This window comes from Cyphomyrmex costatus, unplaced genomic scaffold (assembly GCF_001594065.2).
Source record: "Cyphomyrmex costatus isolate MS0001 unplaced genomic scaffold, Ccosl1.0 scaffold60, whole genome shotgun sequence".
NCBI lineage: Eukaryota > Metazoa > Arthropoda > Insecta > Hymenoptera > Formicidae > Cyphomyrmex > Cyphomyrmex costatus.
This window is the reverse complement of record NW_017280156.1, coordinates 364852-388463: the sequence shown is the minus strand read 5'-3', so window position 1 is coordinate 388463 and position 23612 is coordinate 364852. Positions and strand designations below refer to the sequence as shown.

At 37.1% G+C, this 23612-nt stretch overlaps 3 protein-coding genes across 4 annotated transcripts; 2 read left to right on the top strand and 1 right to left on the bottom strand.

Annotated features, from left to right (window-relative positions):
• Window positions 1-1994: 1994 nt before the first annotated feature.
• On the top strand, window positions 1995-13343 carry LOC108779583 (breast cancer anti-estrogen resistance protein 3). 2 transcript variants are annotated; one of them, XM_018547026.1, is made up of 7 exons: window positions 1995-2065; window positions 5946-6168; window positions 8742-8856; window positions 10081-10320; window positions 10616-11777; window positions 11971-12273; window positions 12525-13343. In XM_018547026.1, the coding sequence occupies exons 1-7, from the start codon at window positions 2023-2025 to the stop codon at window positions 12854-12856; spliced, it is 2418 nt and encodes an 805-aa protein (XP_018402528.1). In that variant the 5' UTR covers window positions 1995-2022; the 3' UTR covers window positions 12857-13343. The 2 variants fall into 2 exon arrangements, with proteins under 2 accessions (XP_018402528.1, XP_018402527.1); XM_018547025.1 differs by lacking the exon at window positions 1995-2065 and having other exon boundaries at window positions 5750-6168.
• Window positions 13344-14383: 1040 nt separating this feature from the next.
• Window positions 14384-15991, top strand: LOC108779543 (protein phosphatase inhibitor 2). The gene is made up of 4 exons (XM_018546971.1): window positions 14384-14674; window positions 15202-15372; window positions 15482-15561; window positions 15633-15991. The coding sequence occupies exons 1-4, from the start codon at window positions 14595-14597 to the stop codon at window positions 15845-15847; spliced, it is 546 nt and encodes a 181-aa protein (XP_018402473.1). The 5' UTR covers window positions 14384-14594; the 3' UTR covers window positions 15848-15991.
• Window positions 15992-16067: 76 nt separating this feature from the next.
• LOC108779542 (tRNA pseudouridine(38/39) synthase) lies at window positions 16068-18850 on the bottom strand. The gene is made up of 7 exons (XM_018546970.1): window positions 18762-18850; window positions 18518-18648; window positions 17878-18446; window positions 17510-17801; window positions 17289-17425; window positions 16552-16616; window positions 16068-16076 (listed from the first exon to the last, which is right to left on the bottom strand). The coding sequence occupies exons 1-7, from the start codon at window positions 18834-18836 to the stop codon at window positions 16068-16070; spliced, it is 1278 nt and encodes a 425-aa protein (XP_018402472.1). The 5' UTR covers window positions 18837-18850.
• Between the last annotated feature and the right edge of the window lie 4762 nt (window positions 18851-23612).

Sequence of the window (23612 nt, the reverse complement as noted above, 5' to 3'; positions counted from 1 at the left end):
GTTGCGCGTTATTTCCAGGTTTAGCGTAACAATCAACCTTCTCTATATAGAAATATAAGCATATCCCACGCTAATAAAAACGAAAGTAAAAAGTTGTCGAATGGAAAATTCCAACGTTTTACTAGAAATGCTTTTTAAGTTTATTTCCACACAAACAGAATTATGGTTAATTTCTTCTCATTGCGATAAATGAAAATATGCTGTCACCTGTCGATGAGAAACTCTTTGCCGCCATGTATGTTCAGAGCTCGAAATCCAGAAAATATTTTGCATTTGAGAGAATTTGTTAAAATCAAAAATGCAATCGTTATAATACATAAATGTAGTAAAATATAATCTTCTTATATCAATCGTTAACGCACGATAGCGCCACGCATTGATATCTTTCCATTCTGCAACCTAATGTCTAATCGATTCTATCATCACTCTCTATTTATAAATAACTTCGCGAATGAAGAATGTGACGTCGAGCAAAGTGACGTGAATTCAGCGAGATACCGGTATGCATGTCCGCGGGAATTGAAATGTCCAACAGGTGGTTCGCAATTCATAATTCGTCGCTTATTGCATTTCCTTGTGAAACCTGCTGACACGGCGCAAAAGAAACCTCGGATTAATGCGAAGAGTTACATTTAGCTGGAACAAGGTCCGGGTTTCCGATGACATCACAACCATGCAGTTGACTCCTCGGAAAGAATCACGTTGCCTTGCATCCGCGTGTCGAGCACTTGCGCACGTATCTCTCTCTCTCTCTCTCTCTCTCTCTCTCCTCCCACTCCTCACTCTTTCTTTTCCTCTACGGTCAATGGAATTCTTTACACTTACTTTCTCGTGAACCCAAGTTCATTTTTGAGATTGTCTAGGTATACTAACAAAAGAATCCTCTATTAAAAGCATCCCGTAGGGAGTTTCAGAGATGTTCTTTCCTTAAACCTGTTCTGTACCTGTATCTCTGTATTGTATACATCTATATTTTAAAATTCCAAGCAAATGGTACACAATAGTATTCAAACAATGAACAATGTTTTTCTAAAAAGTGTCAAAAGTATCGATTAAAATATCAAATAGTTTGTCTTTATTTCTGCACCGCACTAGAACTTCCTTTCTAGCTTTTGACAAATGCAAACATGTACCTGTCTCACTTTAAGTTCCAAAAGTATACACTAGTTCAGCCATAGAAAATTGCAAATCTAATAAATACTCTCAAATGCGATCAAATATGTTCCGTTTATCGCCCTCGACAATAGCGAGAGATTCAGCTCGTTCGAGCTTAATTATTTAAATAAATAAAATATATGTCGTGTGAAGAGGTATAGATTTAACTGTTCTTTGCAAAATTATTCGACGCGGCTCATTTAAAAGTTACTTCCAATTTTAAACGCAGTGTCGCAAATCCATATTACGAGAAAAATATCGAAGAACATATTTTATAGCGTTGTTCAATTCGAAACGTTCAAGAATGTATAAAGGCTCGAGCATCAGTCGAAGGCCATTATGCACTATACGTCTGGCGACAGTATCGTTTGTTAAACGGCAGTCGTCTCTGCCATTTGCTTTAGCTTCCTCCTTTTCTACCACATAACTCTCTCTCTCTCTCACTCTCTCTTTCTTAAGCCAGTTATATCTCTTTCCACCTATCTGTTTCTCTTTTTCTATCATTCCGTCTTTCTCTCTCTCTCTCTCTCTCTCTCTCTCTCTCTCTCTCTCTCTCTCTCTATCAGTCTTCCCCGCACCCTGCGTCTCTCCTCATGCTGTCGTTCTCCTTCTCCTACTATAGCACCGCTTGCGTATCTGTCGGTCGGTCGGTTGGTCTGGTCCCTTCTTTCTAGTGTGTTTGTGCTCGGTTAGCTCAGTATCGCATTATGCTACGGTCAGATCGCGTCGCAGGGTGCTGCAACTGTTCCGTGTCAGTGCCGCGCCAACCAAATCGTTCCGTTTCCCGCAGTGCACCCTCGATTGAATTTACCGGCGGGAATTCCTGCGGTGCGCCCGGGAAGCCGCTGGCATGCGACTGGCGGGAAAATGGGAAAGACCGCCAGCAAACTGAAGTCGCGAAGAAGCCAAAGTCAGTGCGAATTTTCCTATACCACTCGCCACGTAGTACACGCGGTGTCCCCCGTGTTTGCGTACACGTCGTGCGTTACTTCAAGCACGAATTCGAGTTCGCCGCCCTTTTTCGATAAGAAATATCAACGGGCGGTGAACACGCACGATATCGCGCCGAGATTCTCGCTTGTGCGTAACGAGGTGCGTATTTGTACAAACTAAAGACGAAGAAAGCGACTGTTCTCAAATTTCAACAATATTCTCGACAACGTTTTCGCTGTATCACTGAATTATTTTTAAGTTGATAAATCATTGACGAGAATCATTAATGTGTCGTGTTCTTACTCCGAGATTCGTGATATGCTCGTGTGCTCTATACTGGCAAGAGAAAGGCGATAGTGCACTTATCGCGGCATACTCGCGGATCGCGTTGCGGAGACACGTGTGCGCTCCGCTTTTGATAATCCCGTCGTTATCCGAACCCCGCATCCGTATAACGTTACAATCGTCGAGGAAAACCACATACGTAAAGCGTAAACGTTACGTAAATCCTACGACGAAAGGAGGAATATCGGTCACCGTCAATGATTCGACACGTGTGACCGCATAAAAGCCAGCGTGATTACATAATTACTGTTTTTAAATGATTACGCTCCTTCCGCGATAGCTGGAAATGAATTGCAAATGATTATACAGGGTGATTCATTCTAATCTCAACAGGCAAGTATTTTGAAATTGTGCTGCAATTTTACAGAAAACATTTCAAATAAAAATGTCTAGGATGAGAAAGTCTTCTCTATACCAGACAACTTTTATTTAGAATGTTCTTTTTCTTTTACAAATCTGCACATTTTCGAAATATTTGCCTGTTAAGATTAAAATGAATCATCTTGTATGTGTGCACACACATATAATCAGCTGTACTCCAAATAATCATTGAACGGTTTTCACGAAGCAAATAATAAAAATCTCGATACATTTATCGTCGACGCCTACGACTCGGTCGTGTAAAATACCGAAAATTGAAGTGGATTCAATTATCATTCTGAATCGAAGCTCGAAACTAATCCAGATAGAATCTGATATCTATCAAGAAGACCGATTGATCGTGTTACGAATGTTTTCCAGTCGAACGAATAAAAGTATAGAAAAAAGTAGAAATTAAGGAAGAGAATGAATTGTTTTCAGTAACTGGTGCATTGGAATCCACGTATATAATATAATAAACATACGACTGATCGCGCATCATATTCGCGTGCATGATGTAAGACCGTGGTGAAAGTAGAACTTTTCGCTCTGTTCGAACGCGATGTGTAATTTACACGCCGTTACATAAATCGCATTCTATCGCTATCATTATTTTGAAAACCGTGACGGTGAACGCGCATTTCCCGCAGTACTGTAAGTCTCGATAAACGGCTCGTTTTGATTGTCTTTTTCTCTGTACGTGACTCGATTGAAATTCCTTTTGCGAAGTACACGCGTGTAATTATACGACGACAAAGGAAACGGAGACCTTTTGGGCGCAGGTTACGTTCAGGTAAAGGTACTGTTTCATGAAAGTAAACGTTGACATTTGAAAACACACGCACGGTATCCTCACGTTCTAGTAATAACATTCTTTACTTGGAGGTAATCTTTTAACAAAAACATTATTTCTCATATTTTCCAGTTTTTAACATTAAATATTTTCAACAGTAATCGTTAAATAGCCAATCTGTTAATTCATAATTTATTTAAAATTAAACATACGTTTATATATGGTATTTATTTATTTTCAAAAGAAAATTGCTGTCTTATTACTTAAAAGCTATTGCGATTATACATTCAATATTTTTGTCAAGAAAAGAACAATTAAAAAATCTGTAAAAATTAGTTTAAACTTTAAATCTTACCATTCTGTAATATTTTACAATGTCTAATTAGAGTTATTTTAAAATAAAATAAACTTTATCATCACAGTTATTTTCCAAAAAGGAACATCTGATTTTCACAGTGGAATAATTTCCAAGCGAGCTAAATGTGAGAGATAAAGAGTGACGAACAGATTGTGAACGTTATCAAGCAGGCTCCACATCAAGCGGTAAAATATTTAACTTGGTTTATCTCATATACAACCATATGCGCTACCGTGTATGATTAAAGTACAATATATATGGTCTGCAAAATTTCACAGCTTTTTTTTTTTATTGAATTATGAAACAATCTTTTATATTTATATATGACTAGACATTTCGCTACCGGTGAATTCTCCATTATTTCTGTTTTTGAATTTTTTTTAACTCTCGTCCGTGCAGTATCGTCGTTGACAATAACTGACGTGTCACAAGAATTAGATTAAAAATCATTCGGTTTTAAAATCACAATTATTATATGTAGCAATTTTACAATTGTACAAAAATTAATAACTTTGCTGCGACTAAAAGACTTTGGTTAAACTGTTTTTCGCTTTTATACGATCGATGGCACTTCTCTCTCAGCATCGCATCGATATCTCCGGTAAACGGGGACGTTATCACCATCAGCAGGTATTATGTTCGCGAGGGATACGAACAAGAAGTAGGCAGAAAAAATATATATATATATTTTTATATATATATATATATATAGACAGCCAGAGCGGAACAAACAGGTAGACGCAGCGAGTGCAAAGGTGAGAAAGAGGTAGGTAGAGAGAAGCCGGGTAGCGGGTACGGGAGAAAGAGAGAGAGGCGAACGACTTTACAAACCGGCATTCCTCTACTCCGCTTTTTCAAACGCGTGCAAGCCGCTGCATCAAGAGACCGGCCCCGCTCGCGGTGCATTCAAGTTCGACGCGAGCCGTTTACGTGCGCGCGTCTTATAATGCGAGCTCAATGAGATTGCGATCGCGCTCGTCATCCACCGTCGTGCGAAATCGTGCAACGCGATGTGAACACGATCAACAGGATGGAATTTGTGGATTCCATAAAATTAGGAGACGGCGCGATCAGTATATGTGAGTGCACGCCGGAACACAGTAATCTTCATTTTCACATCAGCCAAAGATTTCAAGCTGCGTGCGCGAATGGAAATGTCAGCCGCGAAACGTTTTATCTATAAAATTACATTGGACACGATTTTGTATATACTGAATTGTATGTACAGCGGTCGTAAATCAAAATGCTAACTGTCTTGAGACGAGGATTAATAATAAGTGAAATACTAATTAATACGGAGAAATTGAACGAAAGTATATTAAGCAAGCAAATATGCACCTCGTTCTAAGTCGCTTTGGAATTGCTTTCTTTTAATAATATGTGGGTGCTTGTTAATTGTTCGACTAACACATATCGACATAAATGTAACATTATGCATGATTAAATTGGAACTAAATATGCATTAATGTGTACTATGTACTGTTATATACGTGGACAAAGTTGGATTTATCGTTTAACATCATGCTTGATATTTTTCAATCCGTGATGGTGATGGAAACTGCAGAGAGAATTTTTCTATCTCTCCTGTACCTTTTTTTTTTTGTTTATAACCCGCCGCGTTAGTAACTATTTAACTGTCACTATAGGAAACACGAGCTTACACAGCTGACTATTATAGCTCTCAAACTAACAATATAAGTAGAGATGTGTAATGTTGTGTCGACGGCAATTGGAACGCAAAGGTGTCTCCAATCTTTCCAATCGCGATATTCTGTCAGAATATCGCAATTGGAAAGCATCAGATATTAATCAGCATTGAGCGCGTATTTATCGGTGCCATGTATCCGATAAATCGCCCTTTATTATTCATTCGTAAATTTATCGCAGTTCTCAATTTCGTCACACTATTTCACATCTACGGCTACATTGTATACGTCTGTCGATTGAATTCGAGAGGAACGATAACACTTTTACACGTAAATTTCTTTACGGCACATTCAGGCATAGCATGGAGCTTTCGATTCCCATCTATGGGTACTCTGCAGAACCTAGGTACCAACAGCCGACGGCGCAAACGGAATGATCTTGCTTCGTCGGACTCGTGTAAGGATCTTCGGCAGAAGAGACACACGATACACCTGCAGCCGGAAGTAATCATTCAGAGAGAACCCTGCTTGATCGTAACTCCGCCATCACCTGAGAATCTCGTCGAGGATAACTCGAGGTTCGTGTAAAGTGTTTTAAATATTGTATGTACGACCCATATATTTTGGAAGCGTCTGAAATATAGCGAAGACACTAAGAAAATGACGTGATAAACATCGGAACATAACGGTAAATTTTAATTTTTTAAAACTTATACAAGAATGATTTTATTGAAATATATTGATACAGAGATCTGAAAATAATTCTGGTGATCCATCAAAATAATTATGTGCGGGAAATAATTAGAGTAATGCTGCAAAAAAATGTTGATATCGTATAGCAACCAGTTTGAACGTCCTGTATAATTATTTTGATAATCTAACAAAATTATTTTCGAACCTGTGTATCTAGTTAAATTTTTAAATACTTTAGCAATGTCGTTCTTTTCAGTGTATAATAACATTCTGAAATTCCGGATTATTAAATTTTGCCTACTTTTTTTATCTGTTTGGATCTCCGTGTAAAAGGATTAAAGGGTTATAAAACATGCGAGATGAAAGCTGCGGGAACGAGAAACATGAATAAACGAAGGTGAATAAGGGATTAGGTACCGTGCAAGAGGGACACGGCTTTTTGCTAAAGTCGAACACTCAAAGTTATAGCTTATATGACTTAGCCTCTTTTGAGAGTACATCGAGATACCAGTATAGGAATATAATGGGTCTGGCGACTCTCGAACCGGTTTCTCTCGATCTCTACCTTCAGAATGACGTACTCCGTTCCCGTATATGACCGGCTAACAAATGCGGGAATTCCGTAACAGGAGTATAAAACCGGGAAACTATAACCGAGCCACCTGTCATCGAGAAACGACCTCGGGTACCGTGACCTATCGAGGGAAAAATACGTACGTCACTCCAAGTGTTACGGGATGATTGACGGATCAAAGAAACCTATCAATCATTCTCGAAACGTTCTCTCGTGATTAATCACGGCAATACAGAAGTTCATTCCCGCGTGTCCCGTATAAAAAATTTAAAACAACATTTTTCCGAGAACGGAATACACATGCATGGATACATTTGGATCTCAGGCGACTTTCGAGATAAATCCCGGTACAAATGCACGTCGGTCAGCAGTGGCAGCAATCTTCGCGAAATATTACATTTACATGCGAGATATGACGTCGACATTGTAGCCCGCGGGAAGATTTTGCAGTTGCTCTTCTCTGAATTGCGATTTTCACGACCGACTATGCAAAATCTTTGTTTCTCTTATTTTGATTACACTTGCTTCGTATCGAATTAACCTGTGAGCCTTTATTTGTTTACATTTGTATATGCACACATATTTTTATTTTATTCATATATTATTGCATTGCGTCTAATAATATGGAAATTTAATTATAATTTATACGAAATTATAATATTATATATTATCAGGAAGAGGTAGGACCGCACTTCTTAATTGCAGAGTAAAAACTTGAAATAAAAATGGCCTAGGTATAAATCATTATACTTTAAAGTCATCTCTTATACGAGCAAGTACAACACATCGGCTCAGAGCATCTCGATGATGCCACTTATCGAACGTTTCCGGATGACGCAAGCGCACTTTGGGCGTCGACTCCCTCTGTACACGCAGCCCCTTGTCCGAGGGGATCAATAACCCCCGTATCGACGGAATAACCCGGTTGGAAGCGATAAAAGCGATGCACTTTTACTCTATTTTGCGTCACATCTTTCGATATATAAGAAGATACGTCGTAACATGAGAAGCATTTATCGTCGATACGCATCTACTGCGATATCCATCGTCTATCAAAACCACTAGCTTTGACGAACGAGAAGAAGGAGCGGGTGTAGAACGGGTGGAAACGAACGAGGGCGATAACATCGCAGTAGTGTACCATCAGGGGTTCAAAGGTGCATAGTAATCACAATCGTTGTCATCGAATGAATGTAAAATATGACGGTATCTTTTTTTTTTCAATTACCTTTGTATGCGAATTGAAGCAAAAAAATGTAAACTATAAATAATTACAAAGTATTATATTTTACGTAGAAAAAAAAAAAAAATTGAGCATTCAACTTGTTCTATGATGATTTAATCAAGTTAACAGACCATGTATGTCGGAGTTGCTCTCACACTAACCGGCAGCATTATTTTTTACACGCTCGTTATCCGCGACGACATGGCCCCTCATCGCGCGAGTTCAGCTCCGTCGGATTTAACCGCTGGTTAATCGCCGGCAGCGTACACGGATGAACAAAGAAAGTCAACGGGAAGAAAATATTTTCCTTGGCACGCGTAACCAATCTTCCCTCTCTCTCTCTCTCTCTCTCTCTCTCTCTGCCACTCTCTTATCTTTCGCTCTCTTTCTCCGCGATCTATTAATACCACTCGAAGGTACCCCCGCGATACCCCGTGAAAATACGATCCTGCTTGAGTCGCTGGTCAGTGGGGTGCGTGCGTGCGCGCGCGTAGTCTCTGAACTCGACAGTCGCGGTCAAACTCTATCCGCCCGTCCAAAGAGCCGCACGGAGCTCTTCTTCTGGACGAAGGAACCGAGATCTGTGAGAAAGAACCTCGCTAGAGGTCGAGCACGAAGCGCAGAGATGTGAACGACTGAAGGTCTCGTTCTGATCGCAGGACGCCGGAGGAAGACAGCGACGCGAGGGTGGATCACCGCGTCTACCCTTCAAGCGAGCAGGAATTACCCCCGACGAAGACACCCGAAAACAGCAATAACCTGTCACCACTGATGGTGAGTACCCGATCGTATAATATATGAGTTGTTTATCACTGAGGATCAGGTTTTGTTCACTGCTTGGAGAAATTGAGAGACGTTGCATTAATTAAATTCACTACGATCTATCTTCGTATAATCATGAATATGAATATTCATGTGAGCACTGATTTGACTTAATTAATTCGACATCGTACACCAAATGTCGTGTACTCAATGTCTATCCTTCGCCGATTCTCTGAAATCCGGAGTCGATTCCTAAACTAGTCAATTCCTAAAATGTTATAATGTTCTCTCTAACTGAAATATTAAAGTTATATTTTATTTTCATTCAAGAATTAAATCAATTTTTAATTAATTTTGAAATCACATATATCTTAAAATAAATCTTCGAAAATTAAAAATGAGAAATTAAAATTTTAATTTCTTTTCGTTCTTTTTCTTGAAACTTAAAGTTTTAAAAAAAACCCACTTTTTTCGATCGTATGTAACTAAAAAAACTAATTCCCGATATTTTTGTTCTTACAAACTTTGAATTGATAAAAAATAATAATAAATACATACTGCACCACATCCGGGGAATATTTTATATGCCACATTGATCTCTAATACAGATTTGCGTAATCGATTAAACATGTAATTATGGGTTTAAGTTGAAGCGGCAACGGCACGTTTTTTTTTTGTCGTACGATATAGAAAGAAATTAAATAGAACGATATACTCAAGTACAAGCCATGATGGGTTGTGTGATAAACTGAGCTATTTGACGCGTTGATGACGAGTCGCAGATAATCGAAGGCAATGTGATGGGGAGCTCAAGGCTGCTCTTATTAAGCCAATCTTCGCCGGACCACAGACTCCGGTCTCTAGCATTGATTGCTACAATTGTTTTACGCGGAACGTTCGTCGTTTCTCTTCTCTTATTCCAAGTAATTAATTAACGATGTGAAAATGTTCCGACGTAATATATCCAAATCATGTACGACAATATAATAATTCATCATTTATATAGTTTTAGAGAGAAGTTCATTGATAAAGTCAAGTTTTTGATTGGTATTAATAGAGCATTTTTTATTCGATTTAATTCACACTGCATATCTGCGATGTCTCAATTCCGTTCTATTTAAAAGAAATGTACATATTTAAAATGAAATATATAGCACAGTATAAATGCTTCGAAATTAAATTAGAATTAACGAAATCCAGGTGATATAAAAATCCCTCCTTTTATCGGTTTTAAAGGAGCCACCTGAGGAATCCACTCGCAAACTCTTGGAAAGAGAATTGCGACTTCTCGATCCTCGAGATCTACGATCGCACGCCTGGTACCATGGTAGTACGTTGCGTGGCGGCCGAAAAGGTGCGGAGGCGGAAGTGTCGAATGACGGCGACTTTTTAGTGCGCGATTGCGCCTCCCAACCCGGCAATTATGTCCTAACTGTACGATGGAAAGGTCAACCGTTACATTTCGTTATCAATCGAGTAAGTTGTCACAATCAAATCGAGGAAGGTTGCTTTAAAAATTCTAATCGCAAGATAATTGTTTTGGATTAAACAAAACATCAAATATACTTTTCTCGTGTACAAAGAAATTAGAAACAAGTATGTTAAAAGAGTTTCTTTGAATGTCATCAGTCGTATTATGTTGAACTGAAAAATTTTCCCTTTTTCAATCGTTTTCCATTAAATATATAAACATATATAATTTAATATCTAAAGTGTTTTCAATCTATTCAATTTTACATAGATTTAAAAATAATCCGATTTTTCTCGATAGGTCGTAATTCAGCCCGATACAGTTTACGAAAGGGCGCAGTATCAGTTCGAAGATGAGGCTTTCGATACGGTCGCCGACCTGATAACCTTCTACGTTGGCAGTGGTCGACCGATTAGCCAAGCAAGCGGGGCTCGAATCATTACTCCAAAACCCAGATCGGTGCCACTGACATGCGTCGCAGGGCCTACGAGTAATCAACACTGTTCTAGTCCTTCCTCCACCTCTCTGTCGACTGGTTCGCCACCTCGCTTACCCAGAAAACAACAACGTAGTCATTCTCTGACCGCTCAGCATCATGCTCCGCACGCAGATCAGCACGTTGCTCGAGATAGCAATCAACAAACGGGATCGCAATTACCTATCCAATCCAGTACCCTGCCACGAGTACCGCCAATTCAGAACCAACCACCCTCTTGTTCTCTATCGCTGGGTCGTCAAAAGATCACCCGGGTGATATCGGATCCAGCGTTGCAACAGCAACAGCAACAGCCACCAAGTTTGAATCTTCAAAACGCCATGAACACGGCGCCACCCAAACCTCCCAGAGTGCCCTACGTGCCGAATCATCAGCAGCATCATCATCATCACCATCATCATCATCACCATCATCATCATCAAAGCTATCAGGCCTCTGGCAGTGACAGCGGAAACGGATCGGGAGACAGCGAGTTTGAGACTAATAATTCTGGCGGTGCCAGCAATCCCTCTTCTTCGGTGCCAATCAAGGGCGTGGTGATACGTAGTCATTATAATACCAGTAACGACGGTATCAATGGCAATAACAACAGCGAATACGAACTATCGGCAGAAGAACAATTAGTGGTAGCCGCACCGTCTTTAGAAATCACCACCATGCTCGACATCGAGGGTTTTACGACATTGTTGTTACCAGCCGGTGAACACAGACCTCTGGATCCAACAGCCCTGAGGGGAGTCTCAGGAATGTTATTGGATTCAGCTCCAAGAGTGCTCGCCTCTCATATCACGAGGCTCGATCTTGAAGTGGCACTTCAACCGGGACCAGGAAATAGAAGCGGATTAAGCGGTATCGAACTGGCGACCCTTCCTCATGGTAGACAAGCTAGAATGGACCTAATTGAAAGATCTGAATGCCTGAAACTATTGGTGGCGGTGACCGTGTTGACTGGCGCTACAGCTATAGGTGAGTTTCGAAATTTTGTTTTATTTAATTTTAATTAATTTTTGGCTGTGATATATATATAAAATTTAGAAAAATTAATTAAAAAAAACATATTTTAAGTTTAGAGCAAAATAAGTTAAGTATAAGTTATAAAAGTATTAAAAGGAGAATATTTAATTTTCCTTGCTTCTAAATAACAATTGTGATATTATAGAGAGAGCAGCTACCATCAGCAAATGGATCAAAGTAGCAATCGATACTAAAACCGCACTTGGCAATCTTTATGGCTTCTGTGGCGTAATGCTCGGTCTATGTTTACCCCAAATTCAGAGACTAGCCAATACATGGCACTTGCTACGACAAAAACATACGGACGAAGCTTTCAGTTTCGAAGCAAAACTGAGACCTACTCTACGGGCTATGAACGAGTGTACCAATCCACAGGCGCCTAATACAACGTTACCACATTTGCTACCGATTGCGCTACTTGGCGAACGTGGTCCCGAAGATATTTTAGGTAATCACATAAAAAATAATTGTAAAATAAAATTATTCGCGAATTAAGTGAATTAAGTTAAGTTTTAATCAATGAATAAACAGAAAATATCTTCCTTCGTTTACATATTTGCCTCATAATTTTAAATCTGATTTTAAAGTCAGATATCTATTTTTGTTAGTAATTCTTTTTCATTATTATTAATTATTGATTCACTCTCTTTTTCTCTTTCAATACTATATCATTTCCTTATTCAATAAACTTTATTATAGGTACTGTAGCACCTTTCGGACTTACAGCAGCGATACTTTCACCATGGGAAAATTCGGCATCCGATTGCGGTTTAACAATCGTCTGGTCGCATCTTGAAGCGGCTCGCAAACTAGCCGATAGTCTACCGCTCTTCCGCAGGAATGCGGAAATCGTCCTAGAAGGTTGCAGAAATGATGAATTATTATCGGACGCCTTTCGCACTGAATTTCATATCAAGTTCTTATGGGGCAGCCGTGGTGCTACTGTCGCTCCAGAAGAACGTCATTTGAAGTTCATTCAAGTCTTAGATGCAATGTACGACAAGTGTTCGGCTAGCGAAGTGGCCGCTTAAAAAATAAACCAAAGGATCTCAAAGATCTGAATAGAGAGAGACTGAAGAGAGATAATTCTCCATGTGAGAGTTTATCCTCTTCTTTTAAATGCGGGAAATATCACCGTTATAGATCTTTTTTTTTTTTTTTAGATTTTTATAGTTTCAAAATGCGTTGGCTAACACGATACCACAAGAAATTAAAACATCCCATGCATTAATAAAGTGGTACCTTATTGCTACTACATATAATCTTAAATCGTAGAGCATATCTCTGAAATACCGAATGTTCTTCCTAAACCTAACGCTTGTTCTGAGTCGTGTAAGCAACAGCATCCAAAGAATTGATCGAGAGGCTTGATCGAAGCCTACATACGTATCGACAACTGTACTTAACTTTAATTGACAATGTAATTCTATAATGTTATGTTGTAAGTGTTGTTCATATATTTGTTCATACTTAATATACAGATTTAAAAAAGTATTTGTCGTGATTTTTTATTTTTATCAAAACACCTTCATTAAAATTCTTGGGAAAACAAATTTATGTGATATTTATACATTTGTAATATTTTTATGGATTTATTAACTCAAATTAAAATTTTAATTAAATTAAAACTTTTTTCAAAAACAATACCGTTTTAAGATATTTATAACAACTTAAAACAGTATGTAAGATAATTTTAAATATAAGAACCGACTATAATACCGACCATCATAAAAACGCTAATGAACGGCGGCTTATACTTATGTTCAATTTCTTCACCTCTACACACAAGACCATTATTCGGCAGATATCTCCTGGATACAGTTATTACAGTTATCTGCAACTTATCTGAAAGTGAAAAAATTAGGCATTAGAGATCTTCTACTAAGATTCGATTTGAGCTAATTTTTGTATACACAATAGAGTTTCAATAAAATCTATAACAGAGAAAAATATATTGTAGGTATCTTTTAATCTTAGCACGTGTCTAATCTAAATTTGCAATGCTAGAATACGTGTACGATGTACACAACGTTCTACACAAAAATATAATAATAAATCGATGGCGATGCATTTGTAAAATAAATATTAAAAGTATTAAAAAATTTTTATTTCTTTTTCTTTACTTACCTGAATATTAAATTGTATATCTTGAAACATGTGAAAATTACAAAACTGAATAAATTTATTGGGTAAAAATTTATTAAGTATTAATAAAATTATAAATATTCCAGTAAACTTCACTTTAGTAATTTTAACTTCGTTTCAAGATACACAATCAAATCTTTAAATTTTCCATTAATTTTGTAAAAACAATTCTCGCACACATTATTTCAACACGTAATGTAAGTTTATTTGTCAACATCTTTCAAATATCTAATTTTAATTACATTGTTGAATTTTAAAAATAATACAAATTTAGGTGTTCAAATATAAGGCGGGAATTCCTGAAATATGGCTGACCAATCAACGCGCGACTTTGTAAGATCGTAACTCTTAACAGAAATCGCTTAAAATACAATCGTGTCGACTCTCAGCTTCTCTCTGATCGCAGGGCGGTGCCAAAGCCGCTGAGCAGTCTATATTTTCTACGTTTATGACCATAATAGAGATCGTTTTAGAGTAGGAGCGCGCGAGAGGATGCTCCGCGAGTAAGTGACACCAAGTGACACCCACTGCAGGCAGGTTATTCCGCTAGAACGAAATCCATTGGTAAACATGCAGCCGCGGTATTACCATCGTGAGTGACCGTCGTAATTACGCCCGATTATAATGGCAGAGAACCTGTCGAAACGGCCTTCCAAAGGAATCCTCAAGACGTCCAGCAGTTTTGACAATCCGGAGGCGCCTAGGTGAGAGACTCGTTAATTGAATTTCGATTGGCGTAAAAATAGAGACGCGTGCAAAACCCGCCGTCGGCGTCTCCCGTTGACGCTGAAGGCGGTTTGCGTGACTCGCGTGTCACGCGCGGCACATTTATCCGGTATTTATAAATTGCGAGTTCACACGGACCGTGACAGACGTCCCGGTAAAGAGAATAAATAATTATCGAACATTCCTCTCGCGGGATACGTGATCTTAATTTGATATAATTTTTTGCTCAACGTACTTAAGAAGCGTATCGTTCAAATTCGCGATTACGTCTGTGAAAAATATTTTATCAGAACATATTTTATCAGAATATGATTAAAGCATGTATACTTTTCTGGAATTATTCAGTTTAAAGTTATAAGAACTTTGCAAAAAAAATGTATAATACTGTTTGAATATTCTTAAGATATAAAGTAATTGACATTACCCAGCGTTAGTTGACACAGATTCTATTTTTAGACCTGGTGATGATCACCATTTTTTTATTTACCTTACATTAATCATATAGACCGAGCAAAGAAACAACATGGGACGAGATGAATATTATTGCTACTCTTCATCCTGCTGATAAGGATTATGGCCACATGAAGATTGAAGAACCAAAAACCCCATATAATTTTGAAGGCCTCCAAAATGAACATGAGTTTGATCAATTAGATGCTAGTGCTCTTGCAGCAAAGTAAGTAAATATAATAATTACATATCATAATTTTAGTTATTAATACAAGATATTAATTATGTGCTAATAAAATTATATAATATTCATCTACTTTATTATTAAAATTCAGGTTAGCTGGAGGTAGTAAGCCCAAAATTTTTGAAGAATCCAGTGAAGAAGAGGAAGATGAAGAAACTCCTGAAGAAAAAGGCTAGACATCTTATAATGTAGAAATTACTTTATAATGTAAAAATTTTAATGATTAACATGTTATATTTTAGAAAGGAGAAGAGCTTTTGAAGCAAAACGAAAGGGCCATTATCGAGAATGGCATGCTGTACAAATGGCGAGACGACTTTTAGAGCAAGAAGAATTAGAAGAGGAAGATGAAGATGGCGAGGGTAAAAATAATGAGGAAAATTCATCAGAAGAAGAAAGCAATTTTGACACGAGTTTCAAATGCATGCCGTCCTGTGATAGAACCGAAAAGAAATAAACGAAAAACATCGATTGATAATTTTCTGTTTAAAAACGTCGATCACAGTCATAATTTCGCAATAATGACTTCACTGTTTAATACTATCGTGACTAAAATATATCAAACAGCAGAGAAAGTGTTTACATCAATTACATTTAAATACCCAAGATAAATTTCGCATTTTAATTATGTATATACACTCTTTTTCAACTCCATCTTTATAGCTCTTTAGCGCGCCTCATATATTCTCTGTAAATAAACATTTCAAAATGAACCTGAATATTTAGCATAAATCGCTGTTAGATTTTCCAAGTTAGATGAAGTTACAATAACGTTACGAGTACTTAAAAATACTAGTAAACTGTGCACAGAAAAATTCATTTTGTTTAATGATTTATTTTAGTCTTCATACATTATAAAAATTTCAGTTATTGCTTTGTATAAACTCTCGTCATTCTTTCGCAAATGTATTGTTCCAGGCCTATCAACATCACATATTCAACACAGCGTTCGTGTAAAATTTAATGCTTTTGAGAAATTCTAATCATTATCAAAATTTGACGAACAATAAGGCTGAACAAAGCCCTCACGTATAATGAAAATTTAAGACGCTGTATGTAACATTTACATGAAGAGAGAAAAACATATATTTAAAATTATTAGTATATGTGTAATATATTACACAAGTTCTGTGATTAGCATAAGTATATATGCTATGTAACCTCAGAATGTATGACTTCAAATTTTCGTTTTTTCTCATAATGTTTGATTTTATTTTCTAAACTATCTGTAAAAAAAAATAGATTATATACACATAGATATGTAAAATTCAGTTTGTACTAAGCGGGTTACGTAGTATAAGTCTGTCCAAGTTCATCTCAAGTTTATCACACAATTACTCCATTTATCTCCATTATCAATCATTTTCATTTCTTTAATGACATCTAATTGATTGCAACGCATGGATACAACGAACACGTGTCTATATGATAATCTACTCTTTTTTGTTACTTACATCTTGTATATTTTATTCATCGAAATAACAAGGAGAAACATTCTGCTCGTAAATCAAAACACTTGGACAGGCTTAACTTAATTAAATTGTACTATTCGTAGAATGTATATTTAGGAAATTGTAATCTCAAGTATAGAACGTCCAACTGCGGCGACATTGTGTTTAGTATAGTATTAAAAAAAAAAGATTGTGAAATTACATATAATGATCATGCAATTATTTTGAATGTCTGTATCATAGTCGAATACAAAACATATTAATAGACTTAAAATAGTGTATTTGTATGCATAATGTCTCGAAATTAATAAACATGTGGGTTACATCACGAATATATAGAGAAAAAAAAAACGTTTTTGAACATCGTACTGAAAGTTGAAAATTAAATTTCGACTTTATCAATGAATTTACAATCACTAGCTTTGATAAGATTAATCATATACTTACCACACATTTCTCGTTTCATAAGTGGTTGATATATTTTTGATTGTACTCCGAGAAGTAGGCAATCGCTTTGAGAATCAGTATTTACACAGTTAACAAAACTTTCCAATTTCATCAACATACTTTTAATCATTGTAGATCTGTGTATAATGGAAAAGGAACTTGATTATAAAATCGATCACATGTACGATTATATGAATTTCTCTTTTATTGTATGAACATACTTTATAGAATTGAGAGTCCATTCCTGTTGTAATACTTTAATAGTGTTTAATAATTCATTTTCATCTATAAACCAATTTATGCTTTCATAATCACAATACCAGAGATTCAATGGAACTTGATGAGCCATATTGTACTGTGGTTTCTGTGGACAAGATTCAATGTCTAGAAGTTTCAAAATTATTTCAGGCTCTTCTTTCCTTTGCCCAACCAACAACAAAATGCCCATCAAACAACGGATTTGATGCCAGAGAAAGGCTTGACTTGTAATTTCTAATTCACACATATCATAGCCTTGAAAACAAAATAAAATTTAGTGTACATTATAAGTCGATAGTAAATAGTAAATAGCTGAAGAAATTAAAGCTACCTGTTGACTTTTCTATATTTTGATTATTAAGAAAGCTCACTGTTGCATCCATTACAGTTCTTTTAAAATTAATTACACCATTAGCTACATCCATTTTACAAATATTACGAAAATCATGATTCCCTATGACATACTTGGCAGCTTTGTCCATGGCTTTTATATCTAATCTACCTCTTGGAAAGAAATACCTATAGCTTCTAAACTTGCAGTCAAATCTTGCTGAGAAACTAGATGAGACTGGACACCATGCTATACATCTTATTTTTGCTGGTAGTAATCTGTTCAATATTTTACAATATGGCAACTCGTCAGATAAGTTGTCTTGATTTTCTGATTCTAATCTACTGCGTACGTCCAACGAGATTACTTGAGAGAACGAGCTAACACCTTTATCGGTTCGTCCGCAACGATGGTAATTTGCACTCTCGCGTGATTCTATGCAGCAGCTTTTTAGCAGAGCTGCGAATAGATGATGCTCGATGGTATCAGTACTATCTTCTTGTATGGCAAAACCGTGATAGTCCCAACCAAGATAATAAAACTTTAGTAGAATGTGCCTTTTGTGACATCTGCGATTAAAATTATAGGATAACACTCGTATGAAAGAAGAAGGTGACAAGTTCAGGAGCAATGTATTTACCGTGAAAAATCAAATGATTTTCTTACTTTCCCTGGTGTCTCTTTCTTCATTTTAGTATCCGTACGTTTTGTAATGATTAGTTTTAATTGCTCGTTGTGAGCTTCCAATTGCAATATCTTATCGATCAGTTCCTGTAAGCCGGACACGTCCACGTACAGATATATTAAGTAATGTTTTATATAAATACATGATAAATATAAATATATACGGAATATTTCACAAAGCGCGTTTATAAGCGTCATACCGATTTATCGAGCATTTCCAACTGCTCTCTCGTGCTTCTCGTTGTTTTAACACGTTTCCACGAAACCTTTGCCATAATCGTGTTTTTGCACCAAGATATAGAAAGAAGAGAATAAACACGGAAAAATATTCGCAGATCCTTTATCTCTCTGTCGCATAAATATTACAAGCGTCAAAAGTACAGGTTATGTTGTCACGCTACACGTGTGCAGCACTCAGCTGCGCATCATGTGACTTCCCTGACACAGAAGGCGGTAATTGCACTGCTTCTTGCACTTAAATAAGATAAATATATACAATTTGTTGTCGGGTAGAGAAAGAGGGAAGATAAACGACACAAAAAGTGCAGCTGTAATAAATAAATATTATTTCTGCTCATTGTAAGTTCTAATTGCAGTTGCACTGAATTATATTTTCTGCGTTAAAATGAGATAGATGTATAATTATAAGATGTTAGGGGAAAAAGAATAAAAAGGACGAGAACTTTAAAACTTTATTAATTGTGTTCCCACGGGAATGGAGAGGTCTATTTTAGATTTATTTTTAAAACAAATTTAATATATTACAAAGAATAAATTTTATAGAATTACATGGATATGACCTGTGAGAAGCGATGTGACAGCCAATCATCTCCTTTACGTGTCTGCCTCGAGAAGCAGACGATTAAGTGGCCACCGCAGGAAATAATAAAATCAAATGTCGCCTGTCGAACAATTCTTTTCTTTTGCAGTCAAACGTTATTTTAATCAAAATATACTTTAATTTGCGATTGCATACATTAAAATTTTAAACTAAATGTATGTAGTACTTTCCGTTTTGTTTCAATTTTTCATATGCATCACAAAATTACGAAAAAAAAAAAAAAAATAAATTGTGTTAAATTGCGTTTTGTTTATTCATGATGAACCGCGATCTCTTGTTGTATTAATGTATTCGAACTCGAAAGCGAAATTAATTTTTAATTGCTAGTTTATATGCAAAAAGATTTATTTACAACGAAATGTCGAGAGAGAGAAATTCAAGTAATGTATGCGTATTTTAAATAGCATATTTACGTGTACATATATTAATATATAATTTATAAATATTAATATAATATACATATGCAATTGCCAGTTTTTCTTTTGTCACGGTCAAATTAAAAAAGTAAGTATTTTATTGAATGACAGCCACTTTATTGAGAGTAGACAGCGGTGAACATTAAGATTCGCCTTGCGCAGTAATTACCTCGATAGACTTTAGATAGTAAGATATCACACGTGCCCGGTAACTTGTAAGAATCCTATCTTTATCCGGCATACTATCAATCTCTCACATTACGACGAGCCTCGATCGTCTCGTAAGTGCACTCGTAAACTATTTTACTCTTCTACTGCAAAAAATAGGCGAGCTAAAAGGACGGGAACGCGACCTGCGACACTGTGTTCTCGATTTCATTCACACACGAGATGGGCTCTCTCTCTCCACAATCCCTTTAAATTTACTTATTTTTTGCAGAGTTCTTTTCCTTCGAAATGGAGGTAAGATGGATATTTTAAACGCGTGATAATTGACGATACATGCATTGTCTTTTGCGAAAATATATGTACAGGTATTAGAGAGATGTAAATAGTAATAATATATAAAAGTCGATAACAATGTTAACAAATGTTAATCACACACCTTCCCCTAGAAGAGTCGTTATACTTCTCGCTAGTAAAATGCGCTTGCTGATAATAAAACATTTTTTAGGTTTTCTCCACAATCCCCTCGAATTAAAAGAAATCGGCGGGAATATTGAGTTTCCGAAATCGCATCCAATTTTTGTTAACTCCATTTCTGGGTCTTATTAGAAATTTAACTGCTCGAATTAGATTTTATTTGATCGAGAGAATCGGGAAAGGAAACTTTCCTCTTTACGAGAAGAGGTCGAAAGAGAAAACTACAAAGTTTTAACGCCAATCTTCCGGTTTCGAAGTCTGGCAATCGGATTTTACAGAATGAATTTCCAGTCGATCACTTTTAATTCGCCCATTTTTTTTTTTTTTTTTCACAACGATACATCCGTATGTTACACTGATGTATGTATCTCGAAGAAACAGCGCTTCTCTCCTGTCACACTTACTTAGTCGCCTCTTCGCTACACGCACGCATACATTAGTCGCATACTATATATGATATATATATATATATTGCTGTCGGGTTTTTCTCTCTTTATTTTGCTCTCGCGACGATTTGTAAAAAACTTTTGGCATGGCTTGCGACACCACTGGCTTACGTAATTATTACGGGATATCAAGAGCATGCTCTAACAGTATATAGGAATGCGAGTATAAACGCGTCGAATGTTTCGTCATGCGATCCCGGTGTTGCGACCGGAAATAAAATTATCCTTAATTTATCTGGAATATTGCACCGCGTTGTTCAGAGCGTCGTTTCATCTGTTAAAGTTTCAACGACGCGAGACCGTCATTATGAGAGTCGCGATGTTATCCTTGATGAATTTGAAATCGTTGTGTTTCTATATGTAAACGCGAGCTGCACGACGGTACTTCCATGCCGTAAAACGGGGTACTATTACACGAGAACAATTGCGCGTCACAATGAAAAGAAAACGATAAGAAAAGAAAAAAAAGAAAGATTTTATCTCTTTCCTCTTAGATTCTCTGTTAACTTTGCTCGTGAATACACGTCACAAGTTACGTCGACTTAGGCCGCGCCGTCTGAGACCCTCGCAACTTAGGAAACTTAGGAATCTCACGGAAATACTCAGTGAGCTGTACTTTTAATGAGTTCACTTGCAAGTTGGAATAACGAAAACTCAATTTTACTCGCATAAAGGAGCGGTGTATCCATTTTACCTTTCAACCGCACATTTTTCCTTCGTGATTCGCATTCGGATAAAGTCACCCCCGTTTTAGAGCAAGAGAGAATGTACAAATTCGATTTCCCCGTACCGAAGAATCCTCCTCTTCGTCGTGATTCGCGTAGAATGGAGAATCGTGTGCTTTCTTCATTACTCCTCGTAGAAAACGAAAGGATATGAGGCAATTGACAATGCATGCATTGATTCGATTCGATTCGATAATTATCAGTTCTAGGGATATACCCGAAGGCATTTTTATTAACATACTCCGCTATACTTCTCGAGGTATTTTTGAACACAGCACCCTAGCGGAGAACGAAATATACTCGGTGAACGTTCACATAATTACCCCCTAGAATTGGCTAGACGCGCCAAGTTAGACGTGTGTATATGTGTCTGCATGTGTATGTATCCGTGTACGTATTATATGTGTATGTAGGAAATATTCAATGAATATACATTACTTTGTAACATATATTTACAAACACATAGTTATTTATTTTAGAAATGTACGCGAGGGAAAATCTTACTTTTAGTATATTTGTAAAATACCGCCTTCCGGCCTGAGATTTGGCGAGCCTCGTGAAAACGGGCGCTCGAAAAGGAGAGAATTAACGAACACGCTTCTAATTAACATTCTCTCTGCTTTAACAGTTTCTTATACATTGTATATATACACACACATACACATTCTCTCTCTCTCTCTCTCGCTTTCTCTCCTTCTCTTTGTAAGACTCTTGTTAGCCGACGGAGATGCTTGTAAGCGAGACCTCTTCATTTCTTCATATAGGGTTCTCGCAGTCGTGAACGAAGAATGCTTTACAAGTTGGAAATCACTGTAACAGTTAAATCTATACTTTCCGATCTGCCGCGGCTAACAAATATAATCTTTCGTTTTTTTTTTATGTTTTCCTGTAATTTGTGTTGTAAATATCTCGAAGGTATATATCCGTTAATTAATTAACCGCATTAACTAGAACTAGTTCAATGTTTCAAAGTCGCGTCACAAAAATATTCTTCGGTCGTACTAGGAAATATTTAAACAATATTTGTTCGCTGCTAGGGTTCTATCTATACCCTCTTTTTCCCTCTTCCCCGAAACCGATACGCTATATCGATTACATAGACGACTCCCATCCCTCCCTTTCTCTCCGACTCCGTTCTTTCGAAAATGCGTGTGCTGTATCACGGATGTGTACCAAGTTTTTCCCTCTCGTTCGCTTCACCGTAATGTTTGTTATATGTCGCGTGTAACATGCTGCGTCACTAATGAGATACAAGATCTATTGACTGACGTTCAAGTAACTAAGTGTGCTCGATAATATCGCGCGCAAATCCATACATTTACTCCGTTTAGGTCTAGAACCAAACAACGACGAGTGAGAGACGAGCAGATAATGGGATTTCGGTGACTTTGAGTCTTTTCGAGCTCGCGATAGACCTCGTTAAACTTCGAATTCTCGTTTTCTTTTTATTCTCTCCTTATATTTTCCTTCTTCCGCTTTTGCATTTTCTTACTCTCTTAAATAATCGTCGTCTTTAGAAAATATCTCTCGTGTGTGTATTATAGAAAAAGTCTTACCTTTACTCGCCGACCGTTGTCTTTCTCGTATATCTCGATGAGAGAGAGTTACACGATTCGAACATTATTATTACTAGAGCGTTACGTTTATCCAATTCTCTTCTTTTTTTTTTGTCCTCGTCCGCGCTTTACCGTGATATATATCGAGTGCAGTAGAGCGAGGACGCGAGAGACGGAACGAATAATTAATTAACCCGGCTGCGGTGGCGCGGTATATAGCGCGGTATTCCAAGTCCATCGTCATTCTTATAAATAAATCAACGAAATGGTAAAAACCGTATCTGAAATACGTTTCGATTTAACGATGCATTATCGCGAACAACGTCGCCGACCGCTCGCTCGGGGCGCAACAATCTAAAAGACGCTCGCGCGAAACGCGAGATTAACTATAATTAACTTAGATAATCGATCTAACACACGCCCCT